This window comes from Nematolebias whitei, chromosome 7, assembly GCF_014905685.2.
Source record: "Nematolebias whitei isolate Nwh7 chromosome 7, NemWhi1, whole genome shotgun sequence".
NCBI classification, from domain to species: Eukaryota; Metazoa; Chordata; class Actinopteri; order Cyprinodontiformes; family Rivulidae; genus Nematolebias; species Nematolebias whitei.
The window spans coordinates 39,856,036-39,874,146 of NC_056504.1; the positions used below are offsets into that span (position 1 = coordinate 39,856,036).

Genomic DNA, 18,111 nt, shown 5'->3' on the forward strand with positions numbered 1-18,111 from the left:
GATTTATTTGGGGTCAGTTCCGTTCAAAAACTTTCAGAAACTCCTGTTCAAATGTTTCAGTACTAAAAGTACATTTTCAGAAATTCAGAATGCATATATAAATAAATCAGTGCAGTAAAATGTGCAAACATTAAGCGCAATTCATTATAAAAATGGATGGTGGTTCATATACTAAAGAAACATTTTTAAAGCTGCTTTGGCAATGCCCTAAAGACAAAGTGGCAGCAACAAAACCTTTTTTAAACGCCAACAGATTTTTAAAGCTCATCGTCTAACAAGTCATCTACAAAGAACAGGCGTCTTATGTTTTGTCTCTTGGCTGCAAATATATGAATCATTTGAGTTATTTCGCAGCACGGAGGAGTGTTTCAGCTGGACTTCCTGTAAGCGGTGTCAGTACGACATCCTGGACGTCTGTGGGGGTGTAGCTGATCCCTGAACTGACCTGCCAACGCCGTCCTGGAGACACGAGGGCAGGTTGAGCTCCAAGACACTTCCCAGCAGCTGATAGCAGCACAGGATGGAGCTCTGTTCAAGGCCAGGTTAAACAAACAAATGTTCATCAGTGCAGACAAAGCTGCATTTAAAGTCATAAAAAAGGGATTTAATATGAGCATGGAAGCTTATTTCAACAATATACTTAAATGTGTTTTAATTAGAATAAGGATGTTTATATATATATATATATATATATATTTTAAAAAGCTCAAAAACACAAATCATTGTTGACAGCGTAAAGTCAAAGTGATACCAGCGGCTGTTAGTTAAACATTACCAGATCAGCAGCCAGACGGTTGGATAAAGCTTCCATGAATGACTCTGGAGAGACGTCGCTGTCCATCATCTTCAGTCTTTGCATGGCAGCGCTCACACAGGCACATGTAAGGGTAGACGGCAGGAAGCCTAAAAACCTGCAGTCTGAAGGGAAGGAAGGGAGGTTTTCTTTGGTTGGTGTTTCCTAATCAGGATAATTAATTTACACAAAATACTGCAAGTCTAAACTACATGGGAGCATTGTAGACACACCCTGAAGGACAAATACTCTGAGGAAGACCCCTCCGCTAACTTGTTCATCTGATATCTTAATTGCTGCAGGCGGGAGAAATTGTGAAACAATCCCCTTCTGTTGAGTTGACACCTTCTTGAATGGGTAAAAAATGTTCAGATCCGGCATTTGTCGGATATTTATGGCTTGTAACATTAGATTTTGTCTGAACTAGCAACCCCTGATGGTATCCCTGTGACCTGGTGCCTCTGGCTGCATCACAGAGATTTGTGGGAAATGATCCATGTGAATGGTCGGACGCAGGTCTTTCAGAGGAACAATGCAGGATTGCACAAACTCAGCTATCCATCTCCAAAACAAAGTGCTGACACATGGTGACATAAGCTACGGCCGCTGCGTGCGCCATTTGTTCACCGCTTGGAAAATCATTCAATGCCCATTTACAACAACAACAAAAAACCATGCAATTCATAATTCAGTTACACAAAATAAAACGGCTTCTTTTATTACGTAATTTGTTTCCAGTCTGACTGAACAGAAATCAATCGACACTTGTGTTGCTTCTTGTTTGAGAAAGCCACATCATGTGTAGGTAACACAGTTATGTAACTTACCCGTGGCTGCCAGAGCCACGTAGGAGTTGACATGCCGGCGGATGTTCTGAAGGTGGGGGGCCCGAACGAAAGGGAGAGCATGAAGAATTGGCTCCAGGAAGTCAGAGGGTACAACGGAGGCCAGACACCAATCTAACCTGGACACCACTGCCACCTCCCACTGCTGAAACACACACATTCCTCTAAAGCAATCCACCATCAAAACAACGCTGCAGGAACACATTATTGGCCCTCGCTGATACACAGGAAGAACACTCTTATTTCTTCTTCCTGGGAAGTAACTGAAAGCTCTTTTGTCCCGCACACCTATGCATTTGTCATGGAATAAATCCAGGGAACTGTTGGGAAAATAAGCTGAATTATTGTATGTTTTTGACCACAAAGCATGTCGAGGTACACAGATCTTTACGTTTTGGTACATTAGAATGTATAAAATCCTCACTGAGGTGTTTTCTATCATACATTATGAACAGTTGCAACTCAAAATACACACAGAGCCCTAAAACGACACTTAATACACAAGATAATAACAGATCATTTAGCTTTAAATATTTGCCTAACCTAAAAGCCCATCTGATTGTAATGTTTTCAATCTTGTTCTTGTGGTATACTTATTGTTCATTTTGTAAATTATGTACCTATTAAGAGTGAAATAGATGATAAAGCGGCGTATGCATGAATGGCATAATTCAAACTCAAAAGCAGCTCAGGGGTGCATTCTTAAATATTAGATTTTTTTTAGGGGTATGACTCAAGAGTTGTGTTAAAAATCATCATATGAGGTTTCCAAAATATCACAGTTTTCCACTTCAACACTGGATGATGTCTTTTCATTATTTTATATACGGGTACTTTCATGGCTGCTACTGTATGTGGTGCAACTTGTTTTTTAACTTACTTTGTGGTGCTGTAATCCATACCTGACAGACTGGGGGTGCTTGTGCAACAGAAAAGGAGAGATTTAAACCAATTTAAGTTGATGTTTAGTTTATATATTTACCAGGATGTCTGAGACTGACACAGAGTTGTCTGTGTAGACAGACAGCTTGCTGGCAGTCATGGGGACGGTCTCTCTCATTTTGGAGGCCAGGAACATGCAAACTGCACCTAACAGCTGCAGGTGCATCTTCTCAATGGGGAAGCGGCTCAGGTAACAATCCAGGTAATGCACCGCCTGGGGAAACACCTCCTCCTCACATAGCTGCTCCTCGCACACCTGTCAGACACATTTATTTCAAAACATCTTATTAAAATGGCATGAATAAAAAAAAAAAAAAGTAAAAGGTTCATACCTCAAACATCCACACTGTGAGTAGTTTCCTCATGTACGGCAGGATGTCTGTCTGCACTCTGCTGAAGATGGAGGGGGAGACCGGGTTGCTTTCCTCCAGGGCCCTCAGGTTGCGCAGCACTCGGAGGTCACGGGTCACCGCGGGGGCGCTCCCCGCTCGGAGGACCGTACCCAGCTCCAATAAACCCGCAGCTTTCTTCTCAGACTCCACTTTAAAGCTGCCCATGTTTACGTGAACCCGTCTCACAGGGTTAGACACAACAACATCGAGGATAATAACTACGTTAGCTAGTTTCGTTAAGTTTTTTTCAGCTAACGTTAGCTGGCTGTGCTAGCAGGCCCGTTGCTAGGTAACAGCCACACCCGGAAGTAAGGTCAAAGTATCAACTCAATATTTTTAAACATTATTAACGCACAAGAAAAACATAACGCCTCCACTTTATTTGCAACTTTTGAGACACTGTTATTGACTATTTTTAATTATTTAAATTAATTATTATTAATTGTTTTTATAATTCTGTTTAATTTCATTGTAACTATTCTGTTAAGTTAAATTGTTGATCATTTGAATTTAGGCGCATTTATTCCACGTTTCTTTTTTTGAGTTTCCTGGACAACTAGCTGCAGCACCAGACCTGCTTTTATAAATGTTTGCTTGGATTGTACCATGTTTTATGACAAAATACAAGTGGGTTTTTTTCCCCTTCAATTAGCTAGTATTGACATCATATGGGCTATTTCTATTCCTCTCATTTATTTAACATAATCAGTGACTTACAGTTGTAAAAGTGTAATTTAACTGTATTTATAATCAGATGATCCTTTTAAGTTATTCAAAATTCAGTATGCACTTTGCTGCAGCGATGCAAACCACTGATGAAATCAAAGCTTTTACTGCAGCGTTCAACTTTGTCTAAACATTTGCCTGTAAACGAAAAAAAATCAATCATTGATTTTTATAATTTGACTTTTATTCTGAATTGCCGCTTCAAAATGACAACTCTTACACAAATGAGCGTTTGTGCTTCCAGGCCTAGAGACTTGCGTTATGAAATTACAGCTACTGATGAACATTTCACATGTGCAAACAAGTCCAGGAAGAAGACAAAAAACAGCTTTCAGACTTTGCAAAGATCCAGGGATTAGAAATATTTATTTAACAGTCTTTTAATTTGAGCAAACGGCACAAATTGCCACACCGGACAGAATCAGTCCATTTCAAATGTAACGGGGAGCCCAATTTCAATATCTCGCGACTCCGAGTTTTGTAGCTCTCTGCGGATCTCTGACGAAATCTGAGTGTGTGTTTGTATCTTGAGCAGCTCCAGCAGCGCAGTCTTCTGTTCAGAGGCCAGGTCAGCCTTGTAGCGCTGGGCCAGGGTGAGCAGACTCTGATGCCACAGCACGGGAAGAACGCGTTTTTCACTGCGGAAAGACAGGAAGTGGGCCACCAAGGCATCCAGAACACGGAAAGGCAGGGCGTACTTCTTGTCGAGCAGGAGCCGCAGGAAAATGCTGTTGGCACCGTTATACTCCATCTCTGCCAACTTCAGCATTGCCGCGCTGAAAGACAAGAACGACTGCACTGGTTATATAACGTTAAACATGCTTTCACTCGTGCCAGCCACACACTGGAGAGATCAAACTGGGACACACTGACCTCAGAGTACAGGTGTGTTGATATGAGGAGGACTTACCTGGAGTGCAGCACCGGGATGGAGCATTTAGTTAGTATGCTCCCGATGATGATGGCTTCCCTCAGAGTACATGTTCCAGACTCGCATAAAGGAATCAGGATACCTGTTTAACAATACAAGAATATTCAATTACTCCAGTCAGTTATTGCTGAACTTCTATGTAGAAAAGCTAGTGAAAATAATATAAAACTTAAAGCAGAAGTCATGTTACCAGGTTTTGAAGATTCTCAAGCTACATCCATTTTATTTTATATTTTTAATTGATGCCGTTTTGTGAAAATCTGTGATTTCCTAGTAGCTGTAAAAGCAGCTTAGTCAATTATGCGTGCCAAGGTGGATCAACAATAACAGCAACAGGGGACTCCGTAATCGGAGCTGCGTGTTTGTTGTGTGTCGAGGGTGTAGTGATTGCGTCAGAGTTGGTAAGAAAATGTGTGTTTTTAGAATGCGAGCTTGAAATATGAGGCTGAAAGCCCCAAAACAGACCGTACTTTATTTCACAAAGGCTGAAAGAAAAACAGTAAAGGAAATAAAAGAAGTGGAAAGAACTTGTAGTAGGCGTGTAGCTTTATTGAGACTTGGTGAAATCAATAAGTGGCATAAAGTGCATTGTTTTTTTTATTTAAAAACAGCCGTGCTAGGAATTTAATTTAAATTGATACAAAACGCATTGTCCCATCACTACACAACACTTTGGATGAAGACGAGTTGTTGATTGGTGCTGTTCTGAACTTTAATGAATTCAAAAATAACGTCTACAGAAACATTTCTGTACAACAGCCACCATTTAAATGCATTCAAGGAATCCTAGGCCTTTAATTCATTCTGTTTGTCCATATTATTGTATTTAGGCGCGACAGTGCCCCCTTGTGTTTCATGACTGTAATGTTTGTTGTTTCTAATGTAGGTCATGCGCTGTTTGGGGATCAAAGTCCCTTCTTCAAACTGCTGTGACTTGTAAACAAAGAATCAACTTGATTAAAGGAAAACAGGATTTTTACCAGTCAGTTGTAGCTATCTGTAAGATGATCTGACCCCATTTAGTCCGACTATGATGCAGTCAGAACTAATGGTGTCACATCGGCTAATCCTCCGTCAGCATCCTCAGAATAAAATGTATAAATCTGTTACACAAATCAGAACTGTGTCAGATCCCATGGAGCCTGACGTCTCTGCTTTGCAACACAAGCTGACAAATTCTCTCATTCACTCACTTCACCCACTTCTTTCTCCCCTCCAAAGGTCACGTGAAACCGGATCTTAGTTTGCCAGACATTTAGTGGAAGTTTAATGACACTGTCTGTAAAACCAAACATGATGGAGGCTGTTTACAAGCCTGACAGCTGTATGGAAAAGTTGGAGCACGTCAATAAAGGCAGCGATGGGCATTAAAACACAAAACACAAAACACTTCATGGGTATTAGCTCAAAAGTCTTGATGCCTTTCACAGAGCATTTAAGGAGGCATTAAGAAAAGACTTTCTTTAAAGATAATCTCCTTATTGACAACTTGACATTTGCATCCACAGTGCACTAAAGTTTGATGAAACCCTCTTCAAGAAATATTTAACCGTAGTTTTCCTCAGACCTCCCGATGTTAGTTCAGTTTATACACCACCACTTGTCTCAGCTAAACCTTTCTGTAACTCCTGAGGAGCCATACACAGATTTTGATTTACATTTGTGTTCAACAAACACATCAACACCCCTCGATTATTTTATCTATCATAAAAGCAAAACATATCAAGTCAAACTTGAAAATAAAGGAAAACAAATTCCCCACTTTTCTTCTACTCCGTCAAAGATGTGTCGAGGTCCAAGGAGTCAGGTTACAGGATCTATTGGAAGGTCCTACCCTGATGTCGTTTAGTCAATTAAACAAAAAACACAAAGGTTCAAATGGGGACTTTTTCCAGTAATTACAGGTTAGAAATTCTGGTTTGTCAAGACATGTCGTACTCAGAGCGACAACTCTTTTTGACCAAATTGGTTATTAGTACATTTTACAAGACTCTTACATGTCTCAATGCAGGGAAACTCACTTGAAGGAATTGTGGGAAAAGGAACTGAACTGTAATCTTACTGATGACGAATGGAACAGTGCTTAGAGAAATGCAAAACTTTAATAAATGTCTGTAATACAGAGGTGCTTGAAAGTTTGTGAACCCTTTAGAATGTTCTATATTTCTGTATAAATGACCTAAAACAACAGATTTTCACACATCCTAAAAGTAGATAAAAAGAATCCAGATACTGAAAGTAGGGATGGGGCCGATCCGATCCAGTATCGGCCTCCGATACCAGCATAATTTACATATTGGATGTTTCCGATCCAACCTGCAGAGATTTCCGATCCATGATGCAAGTTGGCTTCAAACTATGGAATGGATTTCCTGAACGGCGGCGTGTCTCATGAACCCAGAGTAATAAGACCCGCCTCACATTCAAGAAATCCATTTCATAGTTTGCAGCCAGCTACAACGTGAGGACTGAGTTAGCAGCACTGTAGCTAACAGCTAACCAACTTTTCATCTAAACATGTCCGCCGTGTGGAAGTATTTTACACTAGAAACGCCAAAAAACAAGACAGCAACGTGCAGCCATAGCGCCACATTAAACCGCGGTAAAGTTAGCTTTACGTTGGACATTCGGGCTCCGTGGCTTCAGCGGTCTACTCCTCTCGCTGAACCCGTAGCAGGCAGCCAGACCCCGGCCAGCCATGTTCAATCTGCCCCGTTCAGTCTGCCCGTCTTCGAGGAAGGTCAGAATGAGTGCAAATGAACCAAAATCAGACTGCCTGCTGCAGATTGAACAAGAAGAAGACATCGCTGAATCCCCGGAGCTCGAATGTTTACAAAGTTGTTGCTAAACTTCATCGTAATTAATGATCAACCACCATCAGTGGTAGAAAACAAAGGATTTTGCAGCTTGATACTTGCAGTCAAGATATAGTTTACCCTCCAGGAGATATTTATCAGTACAACAGTAAACAATCATAAAAAAACATGATTTGAAAATTACAAGAAAATTATATATATATATATATATATATATATATATATATATATAAACATTTTAAAAAACTGCTAAAGTGATGTAAAATACTAAAAATCATATCTGTGTTGGTTTACACCACGAACTTAGCAGATGTTTAAATCCATTAAATTTTTTTATTTTATTTAATTAATTTATTCATTCGTTTAAGACAAAATAAAGAAAACAAATTCATCAAAAAGAAAATATTGAATGAAAAGAGTGCAGAAAGAAGAAAAAAAAATCTTATCTCCACCTTATTTAAAAAATATACAAAATAACTTTAAACAAACAATCACTTAATCGCTTTAATATCCACTTTAAAGCTAGGAATTAAAAAAACAAACACATTTTGTGTTAGCAGAATTTAATTCTAACTTTGAAACTTATCCAACATTAATAAAACTTACCTCAAGTTGCCTTTTTGGACATGCATGCATAGAGTTGTACAAATTGTACTTGAGAGGAGATTAATACAGCCTCATATAAAATCAATGATGATGATATCGGAACTGGATCGGTATCGCCCGATATCCAGATTTGAGTATCGGTATCGGATTGGAAGTTTAAAAATGTGGATCGGTGCATCCCTAACTGAAAGCAAAGCTTCAGACACTTTTGCCGCTCACAAATATGTAATATTGGATCATTTTCTATCAATAAATACATGATCAAGTATAATATGTTTGTCTCAATTGTTTAACTGGGTTTTCTTTATCTACTTTTAGGACTTATGTGAAAATCTGATGACGCTCATATTTATGCAGAAATATAGAAAATTAAAAGTCTTCACAAACTTTCACACACCAATGTAGAGTCAACGCCACTCAACTGATGATTCTTCACAGGGCTCAAATCTCGCCTTATCAAAGGCAAAAATTCAAACCTACTTCCTCGTGACTCGATGAGACTAACTTGTATAATAAAGGTTGAATGAAAATTTAAAAAAGCATCTCCACAGTGCTTGAAATGTAAGTCTGAGACGAGCACTCTCACACGCTGCTTTTGGTCTTGTATTAAAGTGAAACAATTCTGGCAGATCATTGGCAGAGAAACAAACAAAATTATGTCTGTTAATTTAAATAATAGCTCCTTTTATTTGTTACTTGAAATCACTGATCCTATTATCAGTGACAAATAGAAAAGAAAGCTCTACAGAATGCTAAATTTCTGTGCTAGAAAATGCCTCCTTCTAAGCTGGAGAACTGAAAGAATCCCCGCCAAGACACCATGGCAGAAGGTTATTCTCAACCACGTTGCTCTTGAATATTTGACATGCTGACTGCTCTATAAAAATGTTTTTATTCAAACATGGGAACCCTTTTTTTCCATATCTTGGGATTAATAATTACACGATTCTTACAAGAGACTTTGTATCACAGTACTGTTAAGGTATACAACTTCAAATTGAACAATACTCATTCTAAGTGCTGTTTTCTTCTAGTTTTCTATTGTTTATGTGCATGCAGCTAACAAGTGACTGGAACTGCCAAATGTGTTTATGGGCCAAAGGGAAGGGGATGGAAGGGAATGTTGTTTGCTTTAATAAACATATAAAAATAAGTTGTGCGCAAAATAAACTTGTCCTTAGTTAAATAAAAGATGTCTAGGAAAGTTTGTAGCTGTTGCAAAACATTGTTATTTTTCTTTGTATAAGACTTCGCTATCAGGTCAGACATCAACTCAGATGCATTCAACGACAATCTCTAAAAATAAAAACATTTGATTTAATTGTAATGAGTGAGACCCACCTTTAAACCAGGCTCCTGGTTTGAACAAAGCCTTCTTCAGGGCACTGTACAGATGAAAGTTTAGTCGCTTGTACTCCGCGATGTCGTCCCGCACTCGAGGCAGCAGCACCAGGTTGAAGAACCTCTGAGCCATTCGCTCTTTCAGGTTGGAGGAGAAGATTCTGCAACAACAACACAGAAAAAAAATCATGTCACAAATTTTCAATTTACAAGTTTTTTTACATTAAAAAAAAAACTGCAAAACGTAGTTCAGACCTAAACCAATTTTTGCACCACTAGATTATGATAGTGGCTGTTGTTTTTAATCACCAACAAAAGTATATATTTTTTAACTTTAGACAGCTTTTACACAAGTTTCCAAATTAAGACTTTAATTGTGTTGAAGTTTTAGTACAGTGAACTTGTTAAATACTAACATCAGAAAGTGTTTTAAGAATCTGTAGTACCTGGGACGACTCTGGAACTATTAAACCACAGAAACAACAGAGAACTCACCTTGTTGCCTGGTACATGGCAGCAGCGGACCAGGTTTCAGGATTGGTCAGATACAGAACCTGTTCCCAGTTTGAGAGCGCTGGGATTATTTTAAAAGCCTTGGGCAGTTTACCGCTGCGATACTTTGACAAAACCTAAAAGAAAAATTATGAATATAGTTTACGTTGTTCCCCATTTACACCTTTTGTTTCAAAAACACTTGATGCAGCTAAGAAAAAACAACCAACACAGATTGTTAATTTTTTCTTCTTCTTCATATTTTCATTCTTTAAAACACATATTTTCTTTGGTGTCTTGTATTTATTGTGATTCCTATTAAAGCTGAGACGTTTGTCCTTTAATTTGTTATTTTAGCCAGTTATAACTGTTGTACATGTGTTTGTGAGAGGCACATTTTCTGACACCTTACACTCACCTTACTGACACCCCTGTACACCTCAATTATTCTCGGGTCCAACTGGGGCATTGGGCACCCTGACACCTCAGACATCACCGTCCCTACTTCAGTCTGCTTCTCTGTGATCTTCTCCATGATGATGTCAGCTAAGGTCCGTCTGTGTCGATCACAAGGGGGAAACACAGATTAGCATTGAATCATGAAACTCATGTCACCCTGAAAATCTGAATCTAACCTCATTGGAGGATTCTTATTCATGAACATCTCAATGGCCTTCTCATCATCGGGATCTACGATGACTTCTGCATCGCCGTCACCAGCGCCTGCTTCTCCCAGAGCCGGCCATTCTTCATCCGAGTCTGCGTCCTGAGAGTCGGGACCTAAATTGCGATTATAAAACAAAGACAGTCACAATTAACAGTCAGAAATATATACAGCAACCTTCCTTTTCAAGTCAATAATTGTCTAGAAAAGATCAATCGTTCAAACAAGCTTAACTTAGTGGGAATAACACTTAGTGGGCACTTCAAAAACTTTTTCCATTAGAAAATATACCCCAAATCATTTCAGTCACTGATTTAGGTAAAATCCAAAAGTTATTGTACTATTAATGACCAACATTGTGAAATATTAAGTTGTATTCCTAATTTGAACAAACTGGTTTCTAGGGAAGCTACCCAGCCATTCCTGACTTCTTTCAAAAATCTGTCAATTTAAGGTATGAAATTGTTGCGTTTGGACCAGGGCCACACTTGACCCTATTACTACTCTTAACAACTTCACAAAATAATATCCAACAAAATACAGGGTAAATGAAAAAAAAAAAATTAAAGCCTCCAACTTTACCGAGAACAGTGACTGGTGTCTTCTTCTCAGGCACCAGGCCATACTCCGTCTGCAGTTCTTCTTGTTGAATTCTGGCCTGAAGTAGGATCTTCCTCGACAGACGCTCGTCCACGTACTTGTCCTCGCTTTCTGCCCGGTTGTCTCGACCCTTCATTCGGCCCCGGGCTCGGATCGTGTCCGCCTGGAGGATCTGGTCGGCCAGCGGCACCGCTGCTCCTCCGCCGCTGCTCTTCTCTCCTCCGACACCTTTGGATTTTTTCACTTTCGGCATCGCTGTAGCGTGACTAGAGGAGATTGACAATAATGTCGATGTTTTACGTTAGCATTAGCAGTCTAAAGACCGACTGTAAACAGTGTTGATCCGCACGTGCGTGTGTCCATAGCAGAGGAAGTGACGAAAACCACGCAACGTCCAGTTTGGTTAAAGTCCCCCAAAATAAAATAAATAAATACAGTAAAGTTTTTATATAGTATTATATTCTCATATATTCTTTCAATTGTTTAAAATTTCTTTTTTTTAATCTTAATTATCTTTCATCAGACAGACCGGAAGTTAATATGTTGACCCGGAAGTACTAAAATTCCAAAGGCTATCGCAAGTAAATAAATTAAAAAATTATGGGGGTTACTTGGTAAGCTAATTTATTAATGTTTTTAGATAGAGTTACACTTTCAGCAGCGTTTGAAACGCTGTTTTATCATATTTATTAATTGTACGTGTTTTTGCCGATTATTCGCGCTGCATATGTTTAAAGAAATAATACACTGGAGATCATTTTAAAACCCTTAATAATGAGTGAGTGGTAGATTTAGCATTTTCTGAGCATTCTCTCATCGATGTTTTGTGTCGTGCAGTGTATGCCAGGTGCCTGTGGCGGAGGGGAAGAGTGTGCAGCAGACGGTGGACATTCTGCACAAAAAGTTGGAGCAGCTCGGAGCTGTGAAGCACGGCAGCTTCTGTGTGGACTGTGAGACATACCAGTCTACAGGAAATGCTGCTGGTAATGTTCAGTTATTTATCTTAAGGCACAATCCGCACCCCAAGTCAAATCAAGTCAATTTATTGTCATTACCATCACATGTGGTACATGAGGTGTAACAAAATTATGTGTATATGTACAAAGGGTTCCAGTTACATCCAACAATAGCAAAATATAAAGTGTAAAAAGACAGTAGAAAGAACTGGAAGTGGCAGAAATGAAGATCCTGAGGTTCTCCTTAGGAGTGACAAGGCTGGATAAGATTAGGAATGAAATAATCAGAGGTACAGCACAGGTGGAACAACTGGGACATAAAGTTATTAATTTAGAGAGTTAATTTAAAGTTTGTAAATTAGAGAGACCAGACTGAGATGGTTTGGACATGTCCAGAGGAGGGACAGTGTGTATATTGGTAGAAGGATGTTAGAAATCTAGCTGCCAGGAAAAAGACAAAGAGGAAGGCCAAAAAGAAGATACATGGATGCAGTTATAGAGGACATGGAGGTAGTTGGAGTGAGGACAGAGATTGCAGAGGACGACTCCTGAAGAGGAAAGAACAAAAGAAGAAGAAAAAAGTATAAAAAGAAACAGTAAATAAGGATATAAGATATACACTAAATACTAATATTGTAAAAAAATATATATCATGACAACAGCAGCCCGTTGCAATTCAAGAAAAAAGAGACAGGGAATAAATAAATAAATAAATAAAGGTGTTTCACATTAGAAGGACACCTCATCATTGCTCACTAGTCCCTTGATTTTCAAGATGTTGGCTGTTTTTTATTACAAAGGTAACGTGGGACACAGAGGCTGATAGGCTGAGTCATTAGCTCTACCAAAACTTATAAACATTTATTTATATAGGTTAGTCTCATAACTTTAAGTGATGCATAACAATAAAACAAAAACTATTTGTACATGCAACAAGTTTACAAAGACACAATTGTCCAGATTTTTCAGCATAATGCTTTTTTTTTTTTTAAAGGAGGACATATTGGAAACAATAAAAACATTTATTTTTGCTGTGAGCCACAACAACATTTATACCACAATAAACTAAACACAACTGAAACATCTAACTATTTTTGAGGATTTTTTTCTGCCTTATGATGGGACTTGTGACCTGGCCAGGGTGTCCCCCACCTCATGCACAGTGACTGCTGGGTATGGGCACCAGTGATCCCTGCGACCCAAAACGGAAGAAATGGGTAAAGATAATAGATGGATGGAGGGATGAAAGAACTGAGCTCTGTTGATTTGATCAAACATAAAACTTTCACATTGTATTGAGGTTTGTGTGACCCGTAAAACAAAAAGTCATTGTCATCTCATTTTCTTTTATTGATCAATTGATTAACTTTTTTAGCAGGGTTCAGTAAGATATCCTTCTGTGGCTTAGAAAGTTTGACTACATTTCTTGTGTTTTTTTTTGTTTGAAATGCAGGTTTTTTTCACGAGTCGTGTTTTTACAGCCTCAACAACCGATGGATAACTTTTCGCTGTAGGAAAGACACTAAATTAAACTTTTTTTTTTAATAAAGGTTTTGCTTTTTTTTTTTTAAAGTCACTTATTTTTTAAATTCAGTTAATCTGCAACATTTGCTCACATACTTGTTTTATCTAGAATAGTTTGTCTCGGTCATTTCAGGCTTTAATTTGCTAACTTTATTTGAGGCATTTTAATAATTTTTTTTATTTTAACCTTTATCATAACTGTGTATTTGTACTTTAACAGTTTAAATGATCTCACTGTGGAGTACTTCATCTGTCATATTTGTGTTACAGGTCAGTCCTCCAAGCTCCTGTATGTGATGCACAACTCAGAACTTCCCCTCAGCTGCTTGGCTCTGTTTGAAGGAGGACCCTGTCTGATAGCAGACGCAAACTTTGACGTCCTCATGGTGAAGCTAAAAAGTCATTTCCAGAACGCCAAGGGACACAAGGTGGAGTGTCGGGGTTCGAGGTATCGCTACTGTGACTTTCTTATCAAAGTTGGCACAGTCGCCATGAGTTCCAGTGTCAGAGGGATCTCGGTGGAGGTGCGTACACACACCGTTTGGTTCTGTTAGTGAAGCAGGAGGTGAATTTTCCTCGCTGTGACAGTTTTTTTTTTTAACTCTCGGTGTGTTTCGTTCAGGTGGAGTACTGTCCTTGCGTGGTTCCAGGGGACGGCTGGAACCTCATGAAGGAGTTCATGCAGTCTTTTCTCTGCAACAACGTCCCCGAACTTCCAACTGTGTTCGCAGCCAAACCCGAGGGTCTTTTTGCTCCGGCGGACTGCGTCGACACCATGAGTCAGTACTTAGAGCTGTTCAACAAACTTCGGAAACTTCAAATCACAGGAACCAACGTGCGATGAGTCGGCAGTACAAAACATTTTTTAAATATTAGTTTTGATGTTAATTCTGGTCCTGTGGATCTGCATGATGCGTCTATTTCCACAGATTTAACTTGACATTATCTTGACGTCATGAATGCATTTGTATTAAAGAGACTTGGTAGGAAAAAAAATCTAAAGTTTTTGCCTATATATATATATTTTTTATAATCATTCTACAACTGTTTATCAGCAGATGTGATTTGTTTAAGAAGCAAAAGTTTCATTAATTTTAGTTCTGGACAACGGTACACACAATACTACAAGATTTTTTTTTTTACTTTTCTGGAAAAACAAAGATGTGGCTAACAACAATAAGCACATTGCCACATAAATAAAAACAACAGCTGAAAAAAAAAAAATAGCCTTTTATATTATTCAACACATTTGTTGTCTCTCGTGCACCACCTGTCAGGTACAACAAAAAAGTCAAGGTAAAAATCAAAACTTTGTTATTTTTAGGACCATCTGTTGCACATGTAAATCTTTCAAACTTTAAATTTTTTACATGTTTAAAAAGCTTGTAAAATTATGAAAGGCATAATAAGAAGACTAATAATCCCATCAAAGTATGAGTTTTAACAGTAGTTTAAAAAAATGTATTTGCCGTCTTGAGTTGACGGAATCAATATTAAAATCAGAGTCAGAGAGTCAGAGTCAGAGTTTCTTTATTGTCATTCGCACCTCATGTGGTACATGTGGTGGAGCGAAATTATGTACACGGGGTCCCAGTTACATCCAACAATAAAATGTCTAAGAAAAACAGTAATAACATCTAAGATATGAACTAAGAAAAACATCAACTAAATATACACAAAGCACTCATAACATAAAACATTGAACATCAGCACAAACATGAACATGAGTCTGTGAGCAGATGTGCACGCATGAACCCATCAACATTGAAACAGATCAGCAGCAACATGATATGGTTTTTCACAGTGATTATTCTAGTTAGAGATTCATGAGTCTAACAGCCTCAGGGTAGAAGCTGTTCCTCAGTCTAGTGGTTCTACACTTAATGCTCCTTAACCTCCTTCCTGAGGGGAGTGGGGCAAAAAGTGTGTGTGCTGGGTGGGTGGGGTCCTTCATGATGCAGGTGGCCCTCTTCCTGCATCTGGAGGTGTAGATGTCTGTGATGGTGGGGAGACTGATTCCAACAGATTTCTGTGCAGCCTTCACCACTCTCTGCAAAGCTTTTCTTTCTAAATAAAGCCTTTCTTTCTTTATAAAATGGTTTTGTCGAATCTTTTATAGTAAGGGCGTTTTAATGTACAAGCTTTAAATAATGTAAATTATGAATCAAAATGTGTGCAACAATCTGGAATAGAGCTCTTTGAAATTTGGTTGAAGTTTGTGGAAAACCATAGACATAATTGGCAAAACAAACAAAAAAAATAAATAGAGAAATAAAAATGGGCATAAGTCCCGCTCAGCCGTTTGCAGTTGTAGTTGACAAAAATCTCACAGTAAAACATTTCAAGTTCAACTTGGTCACAGGAAGTTGGAGTTTTCTCATTCAACCTTTATTTATACAGGTTAGTCTCATTGAGTCCTGAAGACTCATTTACAAGAGAGACCTGTTTTAAACAAAGAACACAGACAGCAATAAACATTCATATAAAAGCCTATGAAAAGAAAAGTAAATAAAAGAAGTGATATAAAACACAATAAAAAATATGGTACATTATAAAACGGTGTAAAATACTACTACTGCAGGTAATGATTTCTTGGGAGTGCACGCTGTAGCTGCACTGATGAAGTGACATGTAGGAGAAGATGTATGATGGCAACAGACCAAGAAGTGATTTAAAGATGAAAATGTACCAGAGAGAGTCTGCGTGAAGTTAATGATGACCAGTTAACCAGTGAATACAGGGTGCAGTGATGGGTATGGTAGTTACAGCCAGTTATGAATTTTAGCGCACCGTGATAGGCAGCATCCAACATCTGCAGGGTGCTTGTAGGAGTATTCAGGTAAATGTCACCGTAATCAATGGAGGGGAGGAATGTAGCAGTCACAAGGCCTTTCCTAGCATTCAGAGTTAGACGAGATCTATTTCTGAAAAAGAAACAGTTTTACTTTCAATTTCTTTATCAAGTTTTCAACATGAGGCTTAAAAGAGAGCTGTGCATCGACCAAGATTCCCAAGTATTTGTAAGAATCGACCAACTCAATAGGGACACCATTCGTAGATGGGGTAGAAGAAAGGACTGCTGATACAGACTTCCTCTTTGAAAACAACATCCCTTTGGTTTTATCAGCATTTAGCACCAGTGTGAGACAGAACAAATCTGACTAGATGATGTAAGACTGTAAAAGCTGGAAAATCTTAGCAACTGTTTTAGCTCGACAGTAAACTACCGTGTCATCGGCGTAGAAATGTAAGGATGTGTCAGGAATGATCTGGCCTGCATCTAGATTGTGAAGAGGGTGGGTCCTAAGACTGAGCCTTGTGGTACTAACCATTGTTGCCATCTTGTTTTAATTGCCATCTTATTTTAATTTGTAAAAAAAAACTTGTATGCCTTTTATGTTTGTCTATTATTGTTGCTCTTGTCCACCGTTGTCATCATTCTTTGTTGAAATCAGGTCTCTCTTGTCAACGTTGTTGTGTTCATGCGTGCTCATCTGCTTACACGGACTCGTGTTCAGGTTTGTGCTGATGTTGGACGTAATGTTTTTATGCTATTAGTGCTTAGTGTATATTTAGTTGATGTTTTTCTTAGTTCATATCTTAGATGTTATCATTGTTTTTCTTTTACATTTTATTGTTGGATGTAACTGGGACCCTGTGTATCTAATTTCGCTCCACCACATGCACCACATGAGGTGCGAATGACAATAAAGAATCTCTGACTCTAAATGAGTCCTTGTGGCTCATGGGATTAACCTGTCTAAATAAAGGTTGAATGAAAATTGTTGACAGTTAAATAGCTGGAAGAAGTGACCATAGTTCTTGCTCATTAGGTATAAATCCAGGTCATCTGGACGGTTTCTTTTGTTGCTGAGACGTTTCGTCCTTCATCTAAAGGACTTCTTCAGTTTGAGGAGCCCACCAAACCAAACTGAATCCCACTAGCTCACTCCCAGAGTGGAACAAACCAGATGCCAGCTGGAAGAAGTACCATTATGTTGGAACACAAAAAAGTTTACAAGTCTGAACTGGTTCTTACAGGTTTTATTATTTTTTTGCGGATCATTTTTTTTAATTTATTTATACAGATAGTCTCATTGAGCCACGAGAACTCATTTTCAAGAGAGACCTGTTTAGGGAGCCAATGGTGGGGGTTAAGGGCCTTGCTCAGGGGCCCAGGGTGGGGTGGGTGTTTCACCTTTTCCACCCACATTTTTTTTAGGTTCACGGTAGCGGGAGGTGAACCTGCGACTTTCCGATCACAGGCCCTCCCCCAATCATGTATTGGGTTCAGGTATTTCTAAGATCTGACTTACATTTATTCGCACACAACTTTTCTGTCTGCCTCCCTAGCTGTCAGGGAGTGACAGACGTTACGGGTTACCATGGTTACCACGTTAAACTTTTGGTGCACTTTAAACATCAAAAATCTTATATTATTATCAAGTTTGTTTAGAGTTTTTGGTGTCCTTTAAAATGTCTT

At 38.7% G+C, this 18,111-nt stretch overlaps 3 protein-coding genes across 3 annotated transcripts; 1 reads left to right on the forward strand and 2 right to left on the reverse strand.

Annotated features, from left to right (window-relative positions):
• Positions 1–343: 343 nt before the first annotated feature.
• On the reverse strand, positions 344–3,137 carry ccnd3 (cyclin D3). Its single transcript, XM_037679862.1, is given in 6 exon segments — positions 344–465; positions 468–528; positions 776–918; positions 1,621–1,783; positions 2,621–2,836; positions 2,913–3,137. Coding segments are annotated over 6 exon segments (930 nt in total).
• Positions 3,138–3,886: 749 nt separating this feature from the next.
• On the reverse strand, positions 3,887–11,517 carry bysl (bystin-like). Its single transcript, XM_037679519.1, has 7 exons — positions 11,131–11,517; positions 10,520–10,664; positions 10,303–10,441; positions 9,888–10,021; positions 9,393–9,553; positions 4,609–4,711; positions 3,887–4,474 (listed from the first exon to the last, which is right to left on the reverse strand). The coding sequence occupies exons 1-7, from the start codon at positions 11,399–11,401 to the stop codon at positions 4,120–4,122; spliced, it is 1,308 nt and encodes a 435-aa protein (XP_037535447.1). The 5' UTR covers positions 11,402–11,517; the 3' UTR covers positions 3,887–4,119.
• Positions 11,518–11,708: 191 nt separating this feature from the next.
• On the forward strand, positions 11,709–14,472 carry med20 (mediator complex subunit 20). Its single transcript, XM_037679520.1, has 4 exons — positions 11,709–11,762; positions 11,986–12,131; positions 13,899–14,152; positions 14,251–14,472. The coding sequence occupies exons 1-4, from the start codon at positions 11,749–11,751 to the stop codon at positions 14,470–14,472; spliced, it is 636 nt and encodes a 211-aa protein (XP_037535448.1). The 5' UTR covers positions 11,709–11,748.
• Positions 14,473–18,111: the final 3,639 nt, after the last annotated feature.

Excerpts from the sequence above, each read along its gene's own strand:
- bysl (XM_037679519.1), bottom strand. The coding sequence starts at position 11,401 with ATGCCGAAAGTGAAAAAATCCAAAGGTGTCGGAGGAGAGAAGAGCAGC. Across the intron at positions 10,665-11,130 it reads GACACCAGTCACTGTTCTCG|GTCCCGACTCTCAGGACGCA; the intron begins GTAAAGTTGGAG and ends ATCGCAATTTAG. Across the intron at positions 10,022-10,302 it reads TGTACAGGGGTGTCAGTAAG|GTTTTGTCAAAGTATCGCAG; the intron begins GTGAGTGTAAGG and ends TTTTTCTTTTAG.
- med20 (XM_037679520.1), top strand. Across the intron at positions 12,132-13,898 it reads GTCTACAGGAAATGCTGCTG|GTCAGTCCTCCAAGCTCCTG; the intron begins GTAATGTTCAGT and ends TTTGTGTTACAG. Across the intron at positions 14,153-14,250 it reads TCAGAGGGATCTCGGTGGAG|GTGGAGTACTGTCCTTGCGT; the intron begins GTGCGTACACAC and ends TGTTTCGTTCAG.